At 43.4% G+C, this 26,096-nt stretch overlaps 1 protein-coding gene across 2 annotated transcripts in view; it reads left to right on the forward strand.

The window, feature by feature from the left end:
- Positions 1-26,096, forward strand: part of ATP2A3 (ATPase sarcoplasmic/endoplasmic reticulum Ca2+ transporting 3) — a 135,260-nt gene that overhangs the window by 65,761 nt on the left and 43,403 nt on the right. For both annotated transcript variants that reach the window (XM_048824465.2, XM_048824466.2), the window contains exons 6-8: positions 3,169-3,249; positions 5,663-5,748; positions 8,357-8,821. In XM_048824465.2, coding sequence (XP_048680422.1) covers positions 3,169-3,249; positions 5,663-5,748; positions 8,357-8,821 — 632 coding nt within the window. The remainder of the gene's footprint in view (positions 1-3,168; positions 3,250-5,662; positions 5,749-8,356; positions 8,822-26,096) is intronic.

Below are 26,096 nucleotides of genomic sequence, written 5' to 3' on the forward strand. Positions count from 1 at the left end.
ACTGTGGAACATTAAACTGTAACTATCAGCTCATCATGGTGAGCCGTTGTCGCAGCCCTTCCTTGGCCCATGGGGGAGTGGGGAGGAGGTAACCACCCCCTGATTTCCCTTTTCGGATTGTGACTTCAGTGACAGCAGGTAGAGCAGGGGCTATGCACCAGAAACTCCCTGTACTGCAGCCCTGCGGGTGGGGAATGGGAGGAGCCCTGGCTCTGCCTCCACCACTCACTGGCCAGAGTTAGGTGATCAGGAGCATACAGGAGAGCAAATTGCTCCCTGAGAAGGTGGTGAAGTAATTTACAGCCTCCCCAGAGCAAGGCAAAGAGAGGAATTGTGCTGAGAATGGTTCATTCCCTGATTTTTTTGGGTGATGTACAGTGATGCAGCACTCCTCGCATGTTCTGTCATTACAGTCTAGTTTAGTGGAGGGTTAGGGTCCATTAAAATCATTGCCTGGTGGGTAAAATGAAGAACAAGTTAAATAATTTGGTAAAATTGCATTAAATATGGCATTTTGGTTTGCCTTCGTAGCAGATTTCTTGAAGCTGGCCTCAGCTCTTCTCTCCCAGGCTGTCTAAATACAGTAGATCGCCTGTCTCTTTTTTTGGGGGGGTGGGGTGGGGGAGAGGGGTGTTAAAGTTCATGTTAGAAATTAACATGAGTACTGGTGCAGAGAGCCAGGATGTCCCAGTGGTTAGGGCACTAGCTAGGAGGTCAGAGTTCAAATCCCTGCTCCACCACAGACTTCCTGTGCGACCTAGGGCAAGTCACTTAGTCTCTCTGTGGCTCAGTTCCCCATCTGCAAAGTGAGGATCACGGCATTATGGGGAATAAATACATTAAAGATTGTGAGGTCTTCAGGTGCTGTGGTGATCAGGGCCATATAACTACCTTATAACAACAGCAAAGTGATAACTGGCAACGTGTTAGATAAGGCAATTCATTGCCCATGCTATTCACCATGATCCTCATCCTGCTACCCTTATTCATGCTTAGTAATACTTTATTCTACAAGTCCCACTGAAATCAGTACCTACTGTCTGCTATGTTTATGAAAGTACCTACCACAGTGGGACCCCGGTCTCTCAGCTATAGTTTCTAGGGGCTGCTGAAGTACAAAATCAAAAATTGGCTTGAGCCAGCCCTGGCCACAAGACTTTTTGCTGAGCATCGTAAAGAGAGGCAATGTCCCTTGTGAGATTTACTAACCAATTCTGATCTCTTGATGCCAGTGTTGTTCCTATTTTTCTTGTGCCCATCCATTATGAAAACTGAGCCACGTGCATTCATTGGCTTCAGACAAACATTTTTCCTTTGGCCTTCACCACAGTGGAAACTTGCAGCCTTTGATTTTGTAATGATTAGCTTCTATTTAGTAGCTGTCTAAGGACAGTTGATGCCTGGAAGCAAAACGGCCCCTTGCTAGCACAGGGAGAAGAAAGTTTGTGTGTTAAATAAATAAGCTAGTTATAAATCTCTCTCATCTGAATGAGCCTTAACTGTTACCAACCCAATGGAAAAAACTCAATAGACAGGTTGCACTGCAGGCTAGAGGCTGATCCTGTCTTCGCGAAGCAAGTTCAGTTCCCACCCAGCAATTGGCACCATTGGCAAAATCAGAGGCTTTAAAGATTTCAGTTCTTTCTCAGCACTTAAAGCAGGTCCAGCAAGGTCAGCCCTGAGGCTCATGGCCTAAGCTCTGAGCCCTGCTCTCTGGGTATCTATCAAGCTCCAATCACCATAGTATAGATGTACCTGTTCTTTTCACATCCTGCTAATAGATTTTAATGCCTGCAGCTGGCAATAGATTACGTCTCACAAATAGATGACCCTTTCGTGTAAGGGGGAGTAGAGCATTTTGGTATATCTTAAAAAGGGTCCATCTACATGGATGCTGTCCGTGTGTGAATAAAATTTCTTGCTGAGGGGGGTTTCAGTTCTCTTTATCTTGCATTCTTTGGTTCAGGGATATAGAAATGAGAGACTTACCCCAAATAAATCTTCCAAAGTTAAGAGCTTCACTCCAAAGGCCTTGACTAAATAGTGTATAGTATGTCATCAGGCATTCACCCAATAGGTCTTGATTCAGTGCCCATTCAGGTCAGTGGAAAAGACTCCCATTGATTTCAATCTGCATTAGATCAGGTCCTTAGCCCTGAAACAACTGGGAAGGTGGCAGGAGACTAGTGGTATCAGGCTTGGTGCATCTCCATTTGGGATATTGATTACCTCTTTCTGCTCTCCCTCCTGCAGACAGTTACTTTTGTTGACTCCTGAACTATCTGCATTATCCGCCACTGCGCAGGAAAGCACTTCAATGAATTCCAGGCCAGGGAGTGGTTCTTTCCTCCCATCCTGGCCTATGCTTCTGTATGGGAGTTTATTATAGGTGTGTATTTCACCAGATTAGTCATTTTCTGTTTAAAATAACTGGTGACCAGGCCACTCTTCTCTCCAAGACTTTTGTTAGGAGCTGTGCCAAAGGAACATTGATGTTCATCAACTCAGGTTTCTATAGGCAAGAGTGTGGTTGTATGGCTAAGGAACTGGACTGAGATTCTTGACTCTGCCACAGACCTGCTTTGTGACCTTTGGGAAATCACTTACTCTCGCCATTTGTAAAATGGGTGGTAATGCTTTCCCTCCCAAGGGTCTTGAGGATAAATATGTTTGCGTGGGTCTCATGTACTGTGTTAATGAAGGCCATATGAGTATCTGGATTATTTGTATCACTATGTATTTCAGTGTCTATGGCCCTTTCAGTCGCTGGCGCCTTTGCTGAGAGATTTAACAGAGGACGGTTGGTGGTGGTTTATCTTTGATGTGGACATTCATGCATTAGAGACAGGTGCTACATATACAAACAGAAAGAGACGGTCCCTGCCCTGAAAAGCTTACGATTTAAATGGAGGAACAGGAAGTAATGTTATCCTCATTTTAAAGATTGGAAACTGAGGCACAGGGAGATTAACTGGCTTGTTGAGGTTTGTGGCAGAGCTCGGAATTGAGACCGTTTTTCTGAGTCCAAGGTCTGTGCATAAACTGTCCTTCCTCTTGCTAGTTCCCATGGTTAGTTTATGTATCTCCCTTACTATGGTTGAGTTCAGTCACAGATCAGACCAAACACTTTTAACCTGTGGCATTTCTCTTCTACTTTCCCTCTCTTAGTTGGTGACAAGGTGCCAGCCGATATCCGGATCATTGAGATCAGATCCACGACATTACGGGTTGATCAGTCGATTCTCACAGGTATGGGCAGTGCTGTTACTGTGAGTATGGCGGTCTTGCACAGAATGACTGCTACTGGAATGAGTCCCACGTGGGGGTGGAGGTGTTGGGCTTGGTGCTTTAAGAACCTTCACACCCACAGAACGTTCAGTGAAATTTGTATCAACAGTTCTGAGTTCTGAAAAAGCTAGGTCCTCCTCTTAACGTTTTCATTTTCACACCTGTCTGGTGAATCTGTGGTGGCCAGCCCCTCTGTAACACTTTCCAAGGGTTACCTAATTAATCCAGACATTTGGCAAACCAATGTGTAGCATGTCCCTGTGAGGCTGATTGGTTAGCACTATTATCAGCCCTCTTTACAGCTGGAACAATTTAAAACCAGGGATTAAGGGTGGGGTTTTCAAATGCGTTCATTGTTGGCCTGACTGCTCCACTGAAGTCAGTGAGCATTTGCAGTGGGAGCAGATTGGGGGTGAGATTTTCGAAATTGCTCCATTTAGGACTATGTGACTTGCCCAGAAAGGGAACCAGTGGCAGAGTTGGGATTAGAACTCAGGAGATTCTGGCTCCATGTCTCATACTCAGACCAGTGGACCACAGCTGACTCTCAGCAGGAAGTGCCCAAAATCTTGAAAATGTGTGAGATTTTGTTAAGACTCAAGCCTCATATTAATGATGGCTACCCATTTTACTGCAGAACAGGGTATGTTGCTGTCTTACACAGGTACTGAACTGTGGCTTGAAAGCAAATATTGCTTGATTCATGTCTATCTTGTTGTGTAGCAATTAAAGAGTTATTCATTTCAGATGTGTGATATTTGCTAGAATCAGATGTTGTCATTGAGGGGAGGGGATTTTTTTTTTAAATATGGATTAAAGAAGTGTTTGAAATATTACATATTAGCTTTAAACATTATATCACTGCTATCAGGGGAAAATGGAAGTTTCCTTTCTTTTCTATTTAGATGAACCATTAGTCTAAACTGAAAATCTCCTTTTGACATGATTTTAAAAATTCATTAGTTTAGGAAATGGCAAAAGGGAAGGGAAAACAATTGGAGAAATTAAATCTACAAGGACACCAGCACAGTCTCCCCGACACATAAATAACACAGGTTTTGTGCTAAGTGAACTTTCTCCCTCTGCTGCATCTCCTGTCACCTTGCAGAACAAAATTATTTTTGTGCTCAGAGCACAAAATAAAGACCTTCAGGAGAAGCACTCTCGATGCTTTCATTACATCGCCCAAGGGATTCCATCTCCTCTTGAGGCCGTTGACTGGCTTTGAGTTGTCCTTGAATAAGTGGAACTGTTGCCTCTGATTTTGATTCTTGTGTCCTGAGGAGAGGGGCTTTTCTTCAAAGTTTGGAAGTCTTGGCTGTTGTAAGCTTCCTGGAGCAGGGAACCATCTTTTCATCCGTGTTTGTACGGTGCCTATCACAATGGGATCCTGGTCCATGACTAAATAAATAATCAGTAGTAGTAATGTAGCCAGTTTCCATGCCAATGCAGGACTGTTCCTTACAAGATGCAAAAGGAGATTTTTGGACTAAAGAGTATTTAATTTTAGAAGTCTTTTTTTTTTCATGATATCTTCAAAATAGAAAAATAGATAGTATAATCTTCACTGTCACTCTGATGAGTAATGTTTTCCTGCTGTTGCGAAGCACCCCACAATTTAGGATTAGTTTTTGAGCCCTTCAGACCCCACCCACAAAAAGCTAATCCTTGTTCCATTTGACTATCTCCTCACACAATTAATGCCAAGAAGCAACTCTGGCTGAGATTCACCAGAACAACACTTGGTCTCTGGTACCAGTTTCTCTGTAGAAGTCTTCACCGGTTAGTTGGTGGCAGTTAAAACCTGTCTGGAATCCGGAAAAACTTTTGTCTGTGTTTGTACCATGCCTAGCCCAGTGGGGCTGGGGCCTCCAGATGCAACTACAATACAAACCACAATAATTCAGACAGCAGTGCTGTTATCGCTGGAGTGTGAGGAGGGCAGCAATTGGTGGGTGAGATCAGGGACTTGAGTTTGCCAACTTGTATCAGGCTGTTCAGATGCCTAAATATGGAGTTAGGTGCCAAACTTTACATTTTCTGGCTCAAAATGTTGACCTAACCCTGTTAGGGTATGCTGTTACCTTAGCAGCTTTTTAGCTCTTGTAATTTTCACTTGAGTTCAAGCTAGTTATTTTCCTATGACTATTCTCTCCATAGTGAACAGATGTATGGACCAGCTGTAACAGCTCATTGATGAATGTCCAAACAAAATGACCTAGTGCCAAAGATCTATTTTCAAGGCTATGTATTGTCACCAACAGAAGCTTCTAATCCACCCTAATAGAAGCCTTTGCTGGAACTGGATCTGTGTTGAGAATCTCAGTAGGAAACCCTGTAAATGTTTTTTTTCTCCCTCCTTTTGTCTCTACAGGTGAATCTGTGTCTGTGATTAAACACACTGACCCGATTCCTGACCCCAGGGCTGTCAATCAGGACAAGAAGAACATGCTTTTCTCTGTAAGTTGTTTCACATCCGTCACCTCCTCTCTTGGGTCTTGTAGAAACAGCCCCAGGGTAAAGAACCTCACAGGCAGGTATCAAAGTATATATGTTTTTGAGCAGTAAAGTGTAATACAGGATAATTACTATTCACCAAAGGACACGGACAATTTAAGGTGGTATTTTTCCTAAGTGTTCAGTGCTGGCCTAATTCTGCTGCTGTTAAAGTCAATGGGAAAAGAGTCAGGCCAATGCTGAATGCTTTTAAAAAATCCCACCCTTAACAGTTTACATGTTGTCAAAAGTTGGCCTGTCATCTACTCACTGGACCAGGAGCATCTGAGTCTTGGTTGTGCTGCAGTAAAGAGTCCTGTCAAAGGAATAACTGGATGGGAATTTCACAATGGCCATGTCATAGATCTGGGTCTTGTATCCTTGTGACGATCTGAGGTATGCCAACCCTGTAGGTCCCTTTGGTCTTTGAGAGACATTTGTACCCCTGAACCAAGTGGGTTTGTTTTTTTATTAATGTTTCTTTTAAAATGAGGCTGAGAACAAAAATCACCCCCAAGCAAGCCAGACCCTCAGTTCCATTTGCAGTCGTCATGGGTTGTGGCAGAATCACTGAATTCAACATATTGGAGGCACGCTAGAGGTGACTAGCTTCAAACTTCCCCCCGCACAGCATTACAACCTACGCGACTAGTGAAAGGATATTCCACAAAGGCTTATTCACTGGGGCAGTTCTCACTTTACTGTTTGTGGCGGAGATTTTTTCAAAGAGGGCAGCCCATTGAGTTTTGGCACCTAACTCCTTTATACTTAGGACCCTACGAAATTCACAGTCATGAAAAACGCGTCATGGACCATGAAATCTGGTCTTTTGTGTGCTTTTACCCCATACTATACGGATTTCACAGGGGAGACCAGTGTTTCTCAAACTGGGGGTCCTGACCCAAAAGGGGGTTGCAAGGTAATTTAGGGAGTATTGCCACCCGTACTTTTGCGCTGCTTTCAGAGCTGGGCGGCCGGAGAGCGGCGGCTGTTGGCTGGGCACCTAGCTCTGAAAGCGGTGCCCTGCCAGCAGCAGCGCAGAAGTAAGGGTGGTAATACTATATCAAGCCAGCGGCTCTGCCTTCAGAGCTGGGCTTCCGGCCAGCAGCCACCGTTCTCTGGCTGCCCAGCTCTGAAGGCAGCGCCACCATCAGCAGCAGCACAGAAGTAAGGGTAGTAGTTCCACAACCCCCTATGATAACCTTGCGACCCCCCCCCCTCCTCCTCACCCCTTTTTGGGTCAGGACCCGTACAATTACATCATCATGAAATTCAAATTTAAATATCTGAAATCATGAAATTTTATAATTTTTAAAATCCTGTGACTGTGAAATTGACCTAAATGGACCATGAATTTGGTAGGGCCCTACTTATACTCCTTTAAAGTCTCAGCCTTTGTGTTTCTGGTTTTCATCTGAAATCATGGACTAGAGGCGTTACAGGTGTTCGTGATTAAACATGCAGGACCCATGGGTTCTGATTCCCCTCCTGCTCCCCCCAGGCTCAATAAGAAGTAACGCTATATTGGTGTAAAACAGTTGATAGAGTTGGGCCAATGTGAAGCAGCCTAAGGCTGGAATATGGATGCTAACTCACTCCTTTTCATGACTTCATTGCAAAAGCAAGCAAAGCTCTGTAGATTCATCTGATTTTTGCTTTTCTTCAGGATTTTTTTTTTTGTTAGTCCCAAGTGGTAACTTGAAACTTGTGAGGTGCAAACAACCCTCAAACAGGAAAACTAGAGATGGACTCAGAGTGCGGAATTTGAATGCTCCAAAATTCAAAGGTGTTTGCAACATGAGGTTTTGCTTCATCTTATAAAGATTAGGGGTTATTTAAAACAATTGAACATTTTGCCAGATTTGGAGGAGTTTATATATGAGGTTTTGTTACCAACTTTTGAACCTGAAGCAGGAAACAGGTAGCTCATTGTGCAGGGAAAGAATGTAGCCTGCCAATTAGAGTACAGGATGAGGTGTCAGGACTCCTAGGTTCTTTCCTGAAACCTGTCACTGACTCACTGTCCAATTTCTCTTACCCTCTTTGAACAAAACTGGTCATAAAAATTTGTGAAGCAAGACTGTTATACCTTAAAATCCATTAAAAAGGGGTCTGGGGAGGGACGGGGGCAGTCCTTTTGTTTAGTAGTTTCTACTGGACCAAGCGTCTTCAACTTTTCTATGCTCCTTAAGAGTAAAGGGTGTGCATTACATCTGGAGATGCTTCTAACTTAAAAAAGCTCCAAACCACAATCTTGAAGACCGCAGAAGACTCAGTAGCTAGTGATAGGTCTGGAGAAACCCCTGTTTAGGTTTGGTGGGATATCACCAAAAGTAGAAAGGCCTGTCAAGGGGTCACAGGAAACAGGAGTTATTGGGTCCAGGCTGGAGAGAAATTGAACAATAACTCAGTGACAGGTCTCAGGAAAGAACCCAGGAGTCCTGACTCCAAATCCTGTACTCTAATTGGTAGGCCCTCTTCTCTCCCTACACAGTGAGCTACCCATTTGCTGCTTTAAGCCTAAAGATCTAATATTTGTATATTCTGTACATACAAATGACTTCTTTTCCAGGGTACCAATATTGCAGCTGGTAAGGCTGTTGGAGTCGTCATTGCTACTGGGGTATACACAGAAATTGGGAAGATCAGGAATCAGATGGTTGCAACTGAGCCAGAGAAGACCCCGTTGCAACAAAAGCTGGATGAGTTCAGCCAGCAACTCTCCAAGGTCATTTCTGTGGTCTGTGTAGCTGTCTGGGTCATCAATATCAGTCACTTCAGTGACCCCGTCCACGGCAGCTCTTGGTTTCGTGGCGCTATCTACTATTTCAAGATTGCTGTGGCCTTGGCTGTGGCTGCCATCCCTGAGGGTCTCCCTGCTGTCATCACCACTTGTCTGGCACTGGGCACGCGCCGCATGGCCAAGAAGAATGCTATTGTGAGGAGCCTTCCTTCAGTGGAAACGCTGGGCTGCACCTCTGTCATCTGCTCTGACAAGACTGGTACCCTCACCACCAATCAGATGTCTGTCTGCAGGGTGAGTTCTTGAGCTATGCAAATGCGTAAACACCATTTTGCTTTCCTATAAGGTGTGCAGGGTCTTGAGGCTAATGCATGGGGTTGAGAGTTGGGAGATCTGAGTTTTATGCCTAGCTCTGCGGGCTTCAGGTAAGTCACGTTCACTCTGTGCCTCAGTTTACCCATCAGTGTAGTAGGGATAACGACATTTACCTTCCTCACAGACATATTGCAAGGCTAAAACTGTCTCTTCTGGCAGAAACTTTGCTAATTTGAAGGAGAGCGTGAAAAAGTTTTGCGTTATTGCAAACCCGTATAAACATGACCTTCCTTTCCTCCCTATTGGTGATGAAAATCAGTTTATTATTATTTTTGTATGGCTCTAGGGCTGTAGTTATATAGCTCACTCTTGCTCCTTGTGAACAAATGAGACACCTGTTTAAAGGTTTCAGAGTAGCAGCCGTGTTAGTCTGTATTAAAGGTGTGGCTTTCCAGACTCTTCTTTCTTGGAGCTTTCCCCTGTGGTGGGGATCTACTTGAAATGAGAGCTCCTGGAAGTGCATGTATTTAGTCTGTTCTCTCCCATGCTTGTTTAACCAAGCTGGTAAGAGATTAGAAACTTAAGCTGAACTTCTTATATATTAAAACCAGGGAGTTAAACTGAGAATGGATCACCCTGAGAAATCCAGGGGTCAAGATAACAGTAATGCAGCCTGGTTCATCGGTGGTTTTTTGTTTGTTGTTTTTTTAATGCATGTTTTATTGTTCGGTCAGCAATCCCATACAGCTGAGTTTGGCATCTAAATGTACTATAAACACACATAATTGGGTAAACACCAGGGGCACCACGGCTGAGCAATGTATCAATTTTATCTGGTATAAAAGGGAGTTATTTTCTGTGGAGCATCTTCCATTCCCCTGCACTGTGGGGGCTTGGCTTTATTTGGATTGACAAGACTAGAATAGGACTGGAAAGACGGGATAATCCAAGCACTCCTCAGTTTCCCTATTAATCCTCATGTCTAAGAAAAGATTTTTTTCTTAGTACTGGCACTCAGATTTTATAGGAAAACCTTTGAAAATAACATTTCACCAGAGGGAAAAATAAACCTGCCCAGCCTCTCTCCCCCAAACCTCCCAGCTTTAATACTTTTTTAGAACAGTCCAAAGTAGATAACATGTTGTAGCATGGCCATATACACTGTGAGCACTGACTGGTTAACCAGACATTATTAATGTTGGGAAAGTCTGAGATTTCTGCTCCTATAACTTACTGAAAATGAGAGAGCACTGGAGCTAGCCATTTAAAAAAAAGTGTCATTTCCATGCCTTGCTTAGAAAGAATGGACGGACGGACGGACACATACAACATCTTTATACACAACATCTTCCTATTATCCCTTCTGCAAAGCAGATATGTTGGAAGACCAGTGATTCTTCCCATCCCCTTCTACAGGCAGTCAGCTAAAGTAACATATGTGTGACATTCTGCCTACATATGTCAGTAGACATTCTGCCTCAGTTACATCTGGCAGGCTGTTCCTGTTCTGTGATGGTTCTTCTAGTTTCCTTAGTGATATGGCAGAGTGAGTGGCCCATGTTCATCTGCATAATGAATGCGTGGGAGTCTAAAGGCATTAAATGCCAAGTTGATGGTTCTGTGGACAGATATGGAAGCATCTCTTGCTGATCAACTAGCTACCATGTTGTGCAGGAGAGACTTTTATCTTTCCAGGAACCTGTTCACACAATGACAGCACTAAGATTGCTTTCCCAGCTGGTTTCTTTACCAGGCAGGCCACTGATTTCATTAAGTCTTTTCCTTTTTATTTTAGGACTCCCAAGATGAGCTGTGCAAATCACAGTTCATTAAGGCTGCAGGGTTGCAAGCAGACTCCTTCATCTGGTTTTGGTCCATGTGCACACAAACATCCTGTGTTTGGACAAACCAGAAATTCAAAGGCACTGTCAACCAAAGCCACCCAGGTGTGTTTCTGGCTTTGAGTAAGAATGAGCCTGATTCACTACATTCAAGTGTGTTCAGATCTGGGATATCGATTCAAGCCCATCTCTGAATCAATGCCATGGGAACTTCTCTTGGCTTCCACCTAAAATCATAACTTGGTTCTGATGATGATTGATACAGTGCAGGGGTGGCCAAGCTTCAGAAGTTCAAGAGCTGCAAGACATGCACTCCCTGCCCCGCAGGGTGTGCCTACCCAGGCGCGGGGCTTCTGCCCAGAAGCCCCTAGCCCCACCACCCCACCGCGGGGCAGAAGCCCGAGCTGCTCTCCCCCACCTCCCCAGTCAGGTAGGTGGAGAATGGAGGGAGGCATGGGGGGCTCCGCAAGCTGCACTTTAACTATAAAAGAGCCCATGTGGTTCATGAGCCGTGGCTTGGCCACACCTGATGTAGTGGTAGCACCTAAAAACGTCATCCAGGTTTGGTCCCCATTGTGCTAGGTACTGTACAAACATATATAGTAAATATCAAAAAACTACTAAAGTCAGTGCAAGAGTCCCATTGATTTTAATTTTACAGGGTCAAACCATAAAAGACAAGACCGAACAGGGGTGTGAAACAAACAAGCCAAAGTGTGTGTGTGTCTGGGGGGGACAGGGTCGGGGGGGATGACAGAGCAGCAATAACAAGAATATTTAATACCTGCAATAATCACAGTTCTCTCAAAACTCAGCCCAAATTCTCAGCAAACCTATCTTGAGCTTATAACTTAAAATCAGTTGCCATATTAATTCACTCCTTTTTCAGTATCAATTTAATCAGTCAGCAGAACTGGGGATCTCTTGGATAACATTATTCCAGGCCCAATCAGTTTGAGGACACACAGAAATTTTGTTAATGTTTAATCTTCAGGAGTTCCCTGGTTAAATAAGGTGACTGCTTAATGGAAGGAATATGGATATTGTTCACAGATTTGCAGACTGTTAAAAGGGCAAATATTTACGCTGGGTGGTCATGACTGCTATTGAGCACTTACTTACCCTGTAGGTGTTCACTTCCTTAAACAGACCAGCTCTATCTTGAGTGGGAACTGTATAAAGCCTGTCAATATCCTGGACAAAGGTTAAGCGTTAATTTGAGCTTAGTTGGGGCATGCAGCCTTTTATTAGGAAGAACTGGGGACCTTGTGTCTTCTGTAATGGTCCAAAGAAAGCTATTGTCCAAAGGACTCTTTAAAACCTGTTTCAAGAGGTTTTACAAATAAGAGGACTCCTCTGCTAACCGAGATCTATGGCAAGAAACTGGATCCCTGTTTGTAAATCTTTCCAGGTCTGAAGGCTCTCTGCTTTTTCCCATCTCCCTCAGTTTTGTTTAACTCCTTCACTTGGGGCTGGATGGGAAAAAAAACTTTGTGATTTGTTTTTGGATTTTTCCCCCTCTTTTATAACTTTGAAATCCAACAAGTTTGAAATCCAACCAGCGCTCTATGGGAAAATATGAAGAAAAAAATTTGTCTTACCATTTTTGTTTAAAAATTCAGATTTTGGCAAAACTTAAAACAAACCAAAGATAATATTCAATGCTTCTGTCGTGTAACTCCCTGACTTTTCTTCCCCATAGTGTTACTGCACAAATGATTTATTTGCCCATCTTCTGAACGCATTGCTGGTAAAGCCTTTGAAAATTTTCTCCACTTGAATCCCACCATTTGTGATACTCCAGGTCTACCTGAGGCCAAGTCCTGAAATTCTTATTCCTTTTTTACTCAGCCCTTACTCTGGGGTGGGGGACAAAACTACTTACTAATGCCAGTGCATAATTAAGGACTTCAGTATTTGGGTCTTGATCCATCAAAGCACTTAAGCACGGGCCTAACTAAAAGTGTGTGAAATGGCTTCAAGCATGTGCATAATTTAAATCACATTTTAAAGGTATGCACTTTAATGAGAGCTGAATGCTCAGTAGAGCTTTGCAACCAGCATGATGACTCCGGTCCTTCTTCGTGACATGAATTATATGCACTATACCAGCTTCTGATCTTTGTCACTCTTGTTCTTTCACCACTAAGCTTTCTCTGCCATTGTTTGGTATGATAATTCCAGAACCTGGTGGTCATGGTAGCCTGGGAATCGGCTTTCTTGGTGAGTTCACAGATCCATTGGCTACTTTCAGTTTCATTCTTGAGAGTCTAGGTAATTGCTGAGAGTGTCTCTTTTCTCAGCTTGATACATGCTGCTGTGGGTGTGTGTTGAAATTTTTACTTAATTTTTACAGGTTGTGCTCAGCACTGAGTAGCATATGGAGCTGCCTCACCTCTAAGTTTTGTCTTCATATGTTCTTTTGCTGTAGAGCAGTGGTTCTCAACCAGGGTCTGGGGCCCACTGGGGGGCTGCGAGCAGGTTTCAGGGGGTCCATCAAGCAGGGCCAGTGTTAGACTTGTTGGGGCCGAGGGCAGAAAGCCGAAGCCCCACCACATGGGGCTGAAGTCTGGGGCCCTGAGCCCTGCCACCCGAAGCTGAAGCCAAACGTAGCTTCGTGGGGGCCCCTTTGGCATGGAGCCCCAGGCAATTGCCCTGCTTGCTACCCCCTAACGCCAGCTCTGGCTTTTAGAAAACCAGTTATTGTGGCACAGGTGGGCCATGGAGTTTTTATAGCACTGGGGGGGGCTCAGAAAGAAAAAGGTTGAGAACCCCTGCTGTAGAGAGTTAGGGTACAACAACACGTTAGATTCAGAGATCTTAAGGCCATAAGGGACAAATATAATCCATCTGACCTGTATAATAAAGGCCATAGAAGTTCCCTAAGTGATTTGAGCATCTTCAACAGAAGTTATGTAATCTCCAAATAGACCCATTCAATCTCACTGTTCCTTGTTCTGAAGCAATTTAATTGGAGCTAGATAATTCATATTAATCCCTGCTCTCTACCCAGAGACTGAGCTAAAAGCTTTCTTGTGATCAGCAAAACACACGTAGTTAATTAATTTACCTCTGTTTTTTTTGTTCAGCTCCAATCCTTGAGATTGTGATTTATTTCTGTCCCATAACTTCCTCTAGATAATCTTACCTTTTTCCTTAATGATAATTAATGAATGACATGCAGCAACCCCAGCTAGCTTAGCTGGCCTGAATTTCTTGCTTTTGCTTCAGGGCTTTCAGTTCAAGTCTAGGTAGTTGATTTTTACCAGCCTCTTATAATCCCTAATTCACCTTTGAAAACCAGTCTATTTAGGAACTGTACCATAATTTTAGAGCCCTCATTCAGCACAGCAAGCGGGGAGGGATAGCTCAGTGGTTTGAGCATTGGCCTGCTAAACCCAGAGTTGTGAGTTCAATCCTTGAGGGGGCCATTTAGGGATCTGGTGCAAAAATTGGGAATTGGCCCTGCTTTAAGCAGGGGTTTGGACTAGATGACCTCCTGAGGTCCCTTCCAACCCTGATATTCTATGATGTGTGCAAGTCCCTCTCTAATCAGCAAAGCACTTAGTATGTGCTGAAATACCATTCACTTCACTGAGGCCTATTTGTAGTACAGTAGCGCCTAGAGGCTGTATTCAAGAGCGGAGTCCCCATTGTGATAAGCACTGTGCAAATGCATATAAAAAAACAGACCCTGCCTCCAAAAGCTTACAATTTAAATAGATAGGTCAGACAATGGCTGGGAGGGTTAACAGGCACAGAGATGAGGAGCGGCTTTTCCAGAGTCACACAGCAGATCACTGGTAGAGCTGAGAATAGCACCCAAGGTCTTGTGACTCCAAGTCCAGTGTCCAGTCCCCCTACGCCTGCATGAGGGAAGCCTGCACTGCAGTTGCCTGTATTTTAACTGTTCTGTGCACAGAGGACTCAGTCTTCCAATCAGTCAGCCCTGGACCTTTTTATAAGCATGACGCTAGATTAATGAAAGGAACGAGCCAAAAAAATTCTGTCGGGATGAGTAGGGTCCTTATATGGAATATAGCTAAACCTTACCTCTCCCTAGCCCACGATGGTCAAAACAGTCTGAATACTAGCTCTAGTCCAAGTTGGCATTGAAACCAGACCTTGGGGGGAATAATTTTAGAAGATTCCCACTATCTATCTGGGTTATTGTCTCTCCTGTATGGCTGCTTTGACAGGGGAGATGATATGGGAGGAAGCCATTATGTAATTATGTTAACTGCAAGCATTATTTAACATAGGGGGAGGGGGAGAGAAATGTTTTTACCTCTGTCCTCGTAGATTGCTTCCTTTTTATAGAAGAAGATTGCAGGATCTGTGTAATAAGTTAATAACTCTGAATTAAGCTCATCATGGAGCCTTTGAACAACAGTTATTGAAACTGACATTCAGCTCAAATTATAGTCTCTTAAAACTTGGCATATGGCACCCTTTTATGCTCCATTACTTAATACACCAGGAGGCCGAGACGCAGAGGATGACATTTGGAAGTTATGATCTGATGGGCACGTTTGGAAAGATAAGTACATGCCTCGTAACCCGTTGAAACAACATTGGATGAGCTGAACTTCCTGAGGGGTCAAAGAATATGTTCTTATTTTAAAACCAACTGCCTGGCTTGTCCCTTCTAAATAAGGGCAATTGGCACTGGGTTAGGCAAACAGAATGCTGTTACAGGACCTGATCCTGTTGAGATGCTCAGTGTCCTCCCAGCTTTTAATATGGGTGGGCGCCGAGAGAGCTCAACACCTTGTTGTTGGTGCTTTGCACTTGGCTGGACCAGTCCCATACCTCTGCCATTGCTGCGCTGATAGCCAGTTGTCAGCCTTCCTAGTAAGGGGGAGACATTGTGGAGAGCTCCATGTAGACTTTTACACAGATTGTGCACTGTGAATGCAGGAAGCGGAGAAGGGTGACTCTTAAACAGCTGAATAAGAGACGGGTGCAGTGGATTGCAACTATGTGAATCACCCATTGGATAGAGGAGACAGGTGAATTTGTGTTTCTGTGCCAATCTGTTCTGCAAGCTGACTTCAAATCACTCCCAGTTTGTCTCTCCTTTAAATATCCTGGTTTTGGGATCTTTTGAATGAGTTGTTTCAGCAGTTCTGGCTAACATGCAAACGCTGAAATGAGTATCCTGGAAAATGTTGTAGGCAAAATGGCTTCCTTAGAGTCATGTGGTTTTTCCTTGAATACTCCTTTGTTAAGGCCAATCTACAGGAGACTACAGTTCGATTCAGCAGCTTCTATCTAAAACAAACACAAGCTGCTTTTTATTGGATTCTCTTGCTCAGGGCTCCACCTCCTCCCCTTTTGGATCTATAGGACCTATAACCATTTTTCTGAGTTGCTGGGTTGAACCCAGCCCAAGTTGGTCGTGACAGAGGGACTAGACAGACACTTGGGGATCTTGATCAGCTTCCCAATAAACATGAAAATGAAAGTTTAAATAGATGACTAGTAGCTGATAGGAGTGTTTTAAATCATAGCAGTTTATTACATTTTGGTACTTTGCACTTTTTTAGTGCATGTATCCATCTGAAGATCTAAAAGCAGTGTAAAAGGGTAGGTTCTTATCTGTATTTTGAAGATGGGCAAACAGGGGTAGAGAGAGGGAAAGTTAAGCCCAATAAATCTCAATTACAGAACTGGGATGCAAACCCCAGTCTCCTGACTCTTAGTCCTATGACCCATAGTTCATATTTACTTTTATGCCATCAGACACTTGTTCACAGTTCGGGATCCCAGGAAGGTGTGAATAGTTTTTGTATTAATTCCAATTGTTTTTTCTTTCTTCTTGCAAAGTAAACATTTATCATTCGGAACCTTGTCACCGATATTGATGAGCCCCTGACATCCCATACCACTGTCCCATTTCAGCAGCATTCTTATGGATTTCTTTTCATGTAAGGCAGAAAATACTCACATTTAAATAAAACCTCCCAAAACTAACTGTCCTCATCTTGCCTCTCTCCTCACAAATGAGCCTGCAGCAAAAGTGCCCAGCGTTACTTGGAGGGAAGTATTTTTCTGATCCAGTTGCTTTCCAAAATGTGTCGCGGTTAGTGCTGTTACCCCGGGGGAAGAAATGAGATTTGAGCTGCAGAAGGACCAGTACGCATACATGTGTGGGTGGCAAGTTCCTAGGTGGTTTTTTTTTAGATCTCTAATATTACATTTTTGACACAAATATGGCTTTAAAGGGGTTAAACGCAGAGGTACGCACTGGAGCGAGAACTTGATCTGAGGCCAAGTGAGTTTCCTTCTTTGTGTGACACAGGAGTTAGTGTGCACCCTCCAGCCTTCTAAGGTAAACAGTGCAGCGGTTTATATAGCAGATTTGTTCGGCTGGCTCAGTTCCAGCAGCTTTTCACAGAAAGTGCCATTTAAACTGCTGGTGCAGATAAGTTTGGGTTTTTATATTAACGTTACCTATCCCGTTTATGGATTAACCTGCAGCTATTTCCTCTTCACTATTTACAGTTACTGCAAACATACCCCTCTAGTCCCTCAGGAAATACACCATCATGTAATACCGAAAATCTGCTAATACCTTTCAGATCCCACAATCAAAGTCCCTTCCCCCACCTCCACCAACCCATATTGACTCAATGCCTTTGTATTAGTCGCTGAGCACATTCTAGGGTAGGAAATTTAATGTAGCACTTGGTTGCCGTGGGTTTCAGAACACCATTTTTAAATAGGTTTAGATTAGAAAAATAAAGGGGTTGTGACCAATTTAAAAAAAAAGAGATATTTAGCATTGTGAAAGTGTTAATTGTTCCACAACCTAGCGTGTTTGAGAAAGAAGACCCTCATACCAAGCAGGGAGCGAGAACTGGGTAGGAGGTTGAGTGTAGTTGCAAGCACCAGTTTGCAGACCAATAGCAAGTGCACCTGATGTCAACATATACAGCCCATAGGATGATTCAATACATGACACTCAGCTTTCAGAAGAGACCAGTAATTTTTGGTGCCTTTTGGGGGGAGGGGGAGGGCACTCAACTTGAAGCACCTTAAAAAGGCACCTAAGTTTACAGGTGAAGCTGAGCATCCACCCTCCAACAATCACACTTTAAGGTGGGCACCAAAAGCTTGAGGCACCCAAAATCAATAGTCACGTCTGAAAATTTCAGACATATATGCATAAGTCTTGCCCTAAGTTCCTGTAGCTACTCTGTTTATCTGCCTAGGCATTTATATAGCCCATATATATATAGCCTATATATTTATATAGCGTATATATATCCTCACTGTCATGTTTGAGCACTTACCACCTTAGATATAACTGGCCAGGCAGTGTTCTTGTGTTATTCTAGATACGCCTCTGTCTGAGTTTTGCCAGTCGTAGGACACCCAAGTCGATCAGCCCTCTTAACAAAGTCCTTATTGCACTGGTTCTTGAATACCATGCTAGGAGAGGCGGGCTACCTTCTGACTCGAGGAAGGACTAAAAAAATATTCTGCAGATGAACAGACTTGGCTCTTTCACAATCTCATGGTCAATGGTTCTCTCAGATATCCTTCAGTGGTGCTGAGATACCATGACGATGAGACTAAGAACCAGAACAGATTCATAAGAACTTAAGAATGGCCACACTAGGTCAGACCAAAGGTCCATCTAGCCCAGTACCCTGTCTTCTGACAGTGGCCAATGCCAGGTACTTCAGAGGGAATGAACAGAACAGGTAATCATCAAATGATCCATCCCCTGTTGCCCATTCCCAACTTCTGGCAAACTGAGGCTAGGGACACCATCCCAGCCCATCCTGGCTAATAGCCATTGATGGACCTATCCTCCTTGAACGTATCTAGTTCTTTTTTGAACCCTGTTATAGTCTTGGCCTTCACAACATCCTCTGTCAAAGAGTTCCACAGGTTGACTGTATTGTGTGAAGAAATATTTCCTTTTGTTTGTTTTAAACCTGTTGCTTATTAATTTCATTTGGTGACTTCTAGTTCTTGTGTTATGAGAAGGAGTAAAGAACACTTCCTTATTTACTTTCTCCACACCAGTCATCATTTTATAGACCTCTATCATATCCCCCTTAGTCATCTCTTTTCCAAGTTGAAAAGTCCCAGTCTTATTAAACTCTCCTCATATGGAAGCAATTCCATACCCCATATCATTTTGGTTGCCCTTTTCTGAACCTTTTCCAATTCCAATATTTTTTTTTGAGATGGGGTGACGACATCTGCATGCAGTATTCAAGATGTGGGTGTACCATTGATATATATGCAATATTATATTTTCTATCTTATCTATTCCTTTCCTAACGATTCCCAATGTTCTGTTAGCTTTTTTTGACTGCCGCCGCACATTGAGAGGATGTTTTCAGAGAACTATCCACAATGACTCCAAAATCTTTCTTGAGTGGTAACAGCTAATTTAGACCCCATCATTTCACATGTATAGTTGGAATTATGTTTTCCAGTGTGCATTCCATTGAATTTCAACTGCCATTTTGTTGCTCAGTCACCAGTTTTGTGAGATCCCTTTGTAACTTTGCAGTCTGCTTTGGATTTAATTATCTTCAGTAGTTTTGTATCATCTGCAAATTTTGCCACCTCACTGTTTCAGATCATTTATGAATATGTTGAACAATATTGGTCCCAGTAGAGACCCCAGGGAACACACTATTTACCCCTCTCCATGCTGAAAACTGACCATTTATTTTTACCCTTTGTTTCCTACCTTTTAACCAGTTACTGATCCATGAGAGGACCTTCCCTCTTATCCCATGATACCTTACTTTGGTTAAGAGCCTTTGGTGAGGGACCTTGTCAAAGGCTTTCTGAAAATCTAAGTACACTGTATCCACGGGATCTGCCTTGTCCATGTGCTTGTTGACCCCCTCAAAGAATACTAGTAGATTGAGGCATGATTTCCCTTTACAAAACCCATATTGACTCTTCCCCAACAAATCACGTTCATCTATGTGTTTGATAATTCTGTTCTTTACTATAATTTCAACCAATTTGCCCAGTACTGACATTAGGTTTATCAGCCTGTAATTGCCAGGATTGCCTCTGGAGCCTTTTTTAAAAATTGATGTCACATTAGCAATCCTCAAGTCATCTGGTACAGAAGCTGATTTAAATGATAGGTTACAAACTACAGTTAGTAGTTCTGCAATTTCACATTTGAGTTTCTTCAGAACTCTTGGGAGAATACCATCTAGTCCTGCTGACTTACTATTCAATTAATCAATTTGTTTCAAAACCTCCTCTGACACCTCAATCCTGGGATAGTTCCTCAGATTTGTCACCTAAAAAGAATGGCTCAGGTTTGGGAATCTCCCTCACATCCTCAGCCATGAACACTGATGCAAAGAATTCATTTAGTTTCTCTGCAATGGCCTTATTGTCCTTGAGTGCTCCTTTAGCATCTCGATCGTCCAGTGGCCCTACTGGTTGTTTAGCAGGTTTCCTGCTTCTGATGTACTTAAAAAAAAATTTGCTGTTACTTTTTGTGTCTTTGGCTAGCTGTTCTTCAAATTCTTTTTTGGCCTTCCTAGTTATCTCTTTACACTTCACTTTCCAGAGTTTATGCTCCTTTCTATTTTCCTCAATAGGATTTAACTTCCACTTTTTAAAGGATGCCTTTTTACCTCTAACTGCTCCTTTTACTTTCTTGTTTAGCTATGGTGACACTTTTTTGGTCTGTTACTATGTTTTAATTTGGGGTATACATTTAAATTGAGACACTATTATGGTGTCTTTAAAAAGTTTCCATGCAGCTTGTAGGGATTTCACTTTTGGCATTGTGCCTTTTAATTTCTGCTTCACTAACTTCCTCATTTTTGCGTAGTTTCCCTTTCTGAAATTAAATGCTACCATGGTGGGCTGTTTTGGTGTTTTTCACCCCACAGAGATGTTAAATTTTATTATGTTATGGTCACTATTACCAAGGAGTTCAGCTATTGGACCTCTTGGACCAGATCCTGTGCTCTACATAACACTAAATCAAGAAATGGCCTCTCCTTTTGTGGGTTCCAGAACTACCTGCTCCAAGAAGCAATAATTTAAGGTATCAAGAAATTGTATTTCTGCATCCCATCCTGAGGTGACATGTACCCAGTCAATATGGGAATAGTTGAAATCCCCCGTTATTATTGAGTTTTTTATTTTTATAGCCTCTCTAATCTCCCTGACCATTTCACAGTCACTATCACCATCTTGGTCAGGTTATCGTCAAGAGCACCCCAAAAAAGACAGGGGGGAAGATCTGATGAGCAATATTAAACATTTTGTAGCTTGTGGCTATTTAGTGGGATAGGGGCACTGAAGGTATTTCTCCTCTTTGCATTGTAGGAGCCTTCAGAAAGTCCATTTTAATTATTTGCTAGTTTAAAGGTTTAAAATCGACCCCCATGCCTGGGTGCCGTACTCTGTTTGAAACCAATACACAGTTCACAGAAACTGAAAATACTCCTCACATGCTGCAGAGGTGGCTCTCGTTATTTAGTGTGGAAGTGCTGACATTGTACACTGGGTGGTCCACCTAACTATTCACATGCTTGTATGTCTCCCATCACTGCATTATCCAAGCACCTCAGAAAGCATATCCTTACAGCATCCCTGTGAGGTAGGGAAATATTCTTATTGTCTGTAACATGTGTGGGGAAATGAATGCACAAATAGATTAAATGACTTACCTAAGGTCACAGAACAAATCTGTGGCAGAGCAAAGAATTAAAACTGGGTTTCCTGGCTAGCAACCTAACTGAGCCATTCTTCCTGTCTACCAGCCAGCAACTGAACCCAGATCCACCTGAGTACCAGCCAAGTATCTTAGCCACAAGACCATATTTCCTTGTCAATGAATACATGGTCCTTGCCTCAAGAAGTTTACAATCTGACAAGCGAGGAGCTCAATGAGAGACCAGGATGATGATGATAATTTAGGTTTTTTGAATTAAAACAATAGGGCCATTGATGGCACTGTATCAATGTGGGTTGATGAACTCTCCTGGGAGAAGTGGATTTTTCAGGAGGGATGTAAAAGGGGAGAATGGGAGCTGGCCCCTTGGGGTGGGGAGGTCATTGCTTAAATGGGTAAATGGAATCTTGGCCTGGGAGAATGTGAAGTTGAATCCTGCCTTCCTTGCACACCCAAATGGTCCCACAGAAGCCAGTCAAATTAGCCACATACTAAGGCAAGCAGAATACAGCCCTACTCATTCAGTGCTGTTTGCTTATGTTCTGGGGGAAGCACGTACTGGATAAAAAGCCTTTGTATGCGTGTATGTTCAGTGCGGCATTGAGCTATGGCCATGGCTCAACATTCCCTACCCCAGAACATTAAGCCCACAGGGTCATTATTCCTTTCCATCATTAGCTGCTGAAAGGTTTCACAAGCTGTTTTTTCAACCCATGTGCAAATGATCATTTGATGGCTTTCTCCATTTATCAACACCCTCCCGCATGTGCTCGGGGAGATCTGGAACATAAACCAGGCTTAGCCAGTGCTGACAGGCAGTCTACACAGAATGAAATCCAAGAGGAAGTAGCCTGGGATTTGTGGGAGAGAATGACGGGTACATATGCGAAGTTTATAAACACTGGCCTGTTGATGTTTGCCTTTGCTTCCTGATGTTTGAAGAACTCTTTGGTTTCTACAGGGGCTAGAAACATTTCAGTGACTAAGCTAAGAGTCTTGTAGGACAGGGGACTGAAACAGGACAGCTTAGGAATGATGTTGGCTGCTGCCTCTCTGAGCAGGCCTGGTCTATTTTGGGGCAAGGGCGGTTGGGAAACTCAGGAGAGCATCACAGCTTGCTGCATGAGGCAGGAAGGTTTGCACTAGGATTAATGCCATTGTAAAGCAGTAGAAAGCTGCAGATGGTTTCTTCTGATGAGTAAAGCTACCATGGTGGAGTAGGAAAGGGTTTGTGCTTATGTAATAAGTGAATATCTGTCACGTGTAGGAGCCCAGAGGCCAATTGCTAGGCTGTGGAGTTCCTTTCTTCTGGCGGAGCAAACTGAGGCCAGCCCCTGGTTATGATGCAGAACTCTGTCCCTATGGGCAGATGTTGCACTAATCGCTAAGCTGTGAATGCCTCGGGTCACTGTCTCCCCTCATCTGTTCATGAGCAAGTGGCTTAAAAATGTGGGGAAGGAGAAATTGTACGGTAACGTTGATGAGCTTTTAAAGTTCATCTAACAGCTGCCAGATGTCAGGGTTATGCTTTAGTTAGGTGAGCAACCAGCTGGGACAGAAGTGAAAACGAGCTGGGTGTTATGTAGGGTTAATCCTTACTGGATGCTAGTCCACTTGTCAAAACGACAGTACCAGACTATTGGACTTGACTGGTGATGTCCCTGAATGGATGGTTAAGCAGGATAAGGTGTACTGGGGAAGTCTATATGCAACTTTTATCCTGTGGTGCTATACCCAGGCTGTACCACCAGTGACAATTCCCTCAATTCCCCCTAACCAGTTAGTGCGTGGGTGGGCAAATGTGCTGTTAAAGTGTTTCCACCTTGCCCAGGGCTGGACTTTTCCTGTTCTCTTTTGCTGATAATGTGTTAAGGTTACTGAGCCATAAAGTTGCTATTTTGAGCCTGGAGCTCTCGGGTTACTCATTTATTCAGCTTAACGCCTCGGAATAATGTGTCACAGAAAGCAAATAGCCTGATTGATGGAGAGGAACCAAAGATGAACTGTAAATACAGGTCCCTGTTTAGGAAGTCAGTCAGTCAGTTACCATCCTTTGGCACATTAGGGTACTCAGACAAAAAAGTCAATAGTGGAAGCAACGGATGTTATTCCAACCTCTCTCTAATGTACCCATACATAACAGGTATTGTGAAATCCAGCTAAACTGTGCCTGTGCAGGAAATAAAACGTAGGTCTTCCCACTCAAGAGTCCTGAGCCTCATGTAACCTGGTGGAATTGCCCTGGGGAAAAATCAGTGGTAGCTAACAAGGTCTGTTCCTCAAAGGACAGTGTTTCTAGCAAAATCAAATAATTTAAATGAGCAGAAAATTAATGAAAACTCCCCAGACTGGGCTTCAGACCATTCCTGTCACCCTGGGATTGGTGCTCTGCCTGCTCAGAGCCATCCTGATCCCAGTCTCTCAGGCAGCAGCCACTCTGGTGGACCTTTCTCCTTCCTTGACTCTTGAATCCCAGGATGAGTTTGCAGGGCTGGCAGCAATGTTCTAAACGCACTTATTCATGGTTAATAAGGAAACAACATCGCTATAATCATGGAAGCTCCTCTGTGCTATTGGCCACTAACTTCTGAGAGCAGAACTGCGCGTTAAGGGCTGCTCCTGCAAGCTCTGGGTGTGCAGAAATCCCAGTGAAATCAATAGGTGTGTAAATTTGGGTCCTGATAGAGCTGATTTTGGGGCATTGAACCTGAACCACCTCTACTTTCGACTCTGTGGAAGTTCAGATCAGGATCAGAACTTCCTGGCTCCGGCCCATTTCGAAACAGAAATGCCATTTTAAGACACAGCTTGAAAATAAATTAACCTCTAACTGTGTGTGGCCTAGGGCTTAGAGAGAAGTAGGTTGTACCTGTAGCAGCCAGTGTCCTTGAGCGCTGTATGATGGCTCCAGTTACCGCCACTGCTTCCCATTCAGGAACCATATTCCTTTGTCAAATGTTCCTTTACTTTGCCAAGTTTCCCTATAGTACTTCATAATTTGTTAAAATTAACACAGAAAATCACTAGAAACAAGGAAAATAATCCACAGTGGATAGGGGTGGGTGTAGGAGCACCCTAATTTTGGAAGCATGTGTGATCATAATGCATAGTTATGTCTCTAATGCTGGTAGACCCCCATTGGCAAAGACAACTGGAGAAACGTGATAGGACAGTTGTCAAGCTAACTTCAGTTGTGTGTGTTTGTGCGGAAACCACAGTAAACAGACTTGTAAAACTAATGTAAATTGATAGCTCCTCTAATGGGCAAGTTGCTGCTGATGAGGTGGTGAGAGATGGGAAGCTATCGTTCTCATCAGAGTGATTTCACTCTGGAGGCAGAATCTTCTGCACATGGTTACAATGTGCTTCGGCCATTAGAAGCTCACTTGTTGCTTACATTGGCATGAATATAGCACGTGGTGAATGGTACTGGATTGAGAGCCGTGAAGACTGATGTCCTCTCTTACATAAGAGATATGCCCCATGTAGCGATAGAGCAGGCTCTGTTATAGTGCTGGAGGGGTGGATTGACCTGATGTTAGATGGTATGGCTGGACCAGAATTCCTTAGGTGTGTTCATCAATTTATGGTGTATTTTAAGCTTTCATTTAAAATAGTTACCAGCCCTGAAGAAAAGTTTACAAAGGAGATCTTATGATGAGGTGCTATCTTTAGAGTCTGCAGAAAGCCTGAAACAACGAGCATTTTATTTAAATCTGATGCTAATGCTGAAACCTAATGATAGTGCAAATATCGTTAATTATTTTGCTGCTGAGCGGAGGACCTGAGTTCTGTTCTTTCTGACTGAAGTTCAGTGGGGCCAGGATGGTGTGTAGGATAGCAACAGTTGTGAAGTTATTTTGGCTGCCTGGCAACATGGACTGCAGGCTTGATAAGTGGCCTGAACGGATAATCTAGTTCTAATCTAGCTTGCAAGTGCCTCTGTATCCTCTGATGAAATGTTGTTGTGTAACTTTGCTAAAGCAGCTCTTAGTAATTTGACCACAAGGTCTCTCTGGGCTTTCTACACAACATTGCGCTATTCCCTCACTTTTCTTTTCTGCAGTGACAGAAATACCTCACTGCCTCAACTGCTAACTTCCACCGTCCTGGTATAATAATAATTTTATCCAGCCATCCCAGGATGTCTGTGCAGGGCCTGAAATTGGAGTCTCTCCATTAACTTCAGTAGCTTTGGTCAGGTCCATAGGGAATAGCCTGTTTAAGTTTGCAGCCCTGTCATGCAGCCTGGTAGGGTCATAGTAGTTTGTTTAGTTGGGTGGGGGAAGAAAACAGTTGGTCATTCATTCTCAGCACCTCTTCTTCACATGAATTAATCCTGTTGTAGAGCTGATTATTTTTTTCATAGATCTGGCCCTAGTTCTTAATGATTTGCTGGCTGAGAGATGAAAACACCACTCGCCATGTGTGTGTTATCGTTCTTTTATGTTGCATATGGCCTTGTAGACTCTACTCTGGTTTACGAAGGGTGTGAGAAGAGGCTGCAGAGAGCTTTAGCCTGCATGACCATTCAGCTTGCCTTCAAGGGTCACCTGTGATCTGGCCGACCAAGCCCAGGGCTGGGAGTCCGAAGACCCTGGGTTCTGGTCGCAACTCTGCCGTTGACGCACTGCATGACCATTGTCATCTAAACACTTTGCCTTAGCTTACTTAATCTGTAAAAATGTGCTTGCCCCCTTTTCCATGCACTTTGAGAACCTTGGAT

The sequence above is a fragment of the Caretta caretta genome, chromosome 17, assembly GCF_965140235.1.
Source record: "Caretta caretta isolate rCarCar2 chromosome 17, rCarCar1.hap1, whole genome shotgun sequence".
NCBI classification, from domain to species: domain Eukaryota; kingdom Metazoa; phylum Chordata; order Testudines; family Cheloniidae; genus Caretta; species Caretta caretta.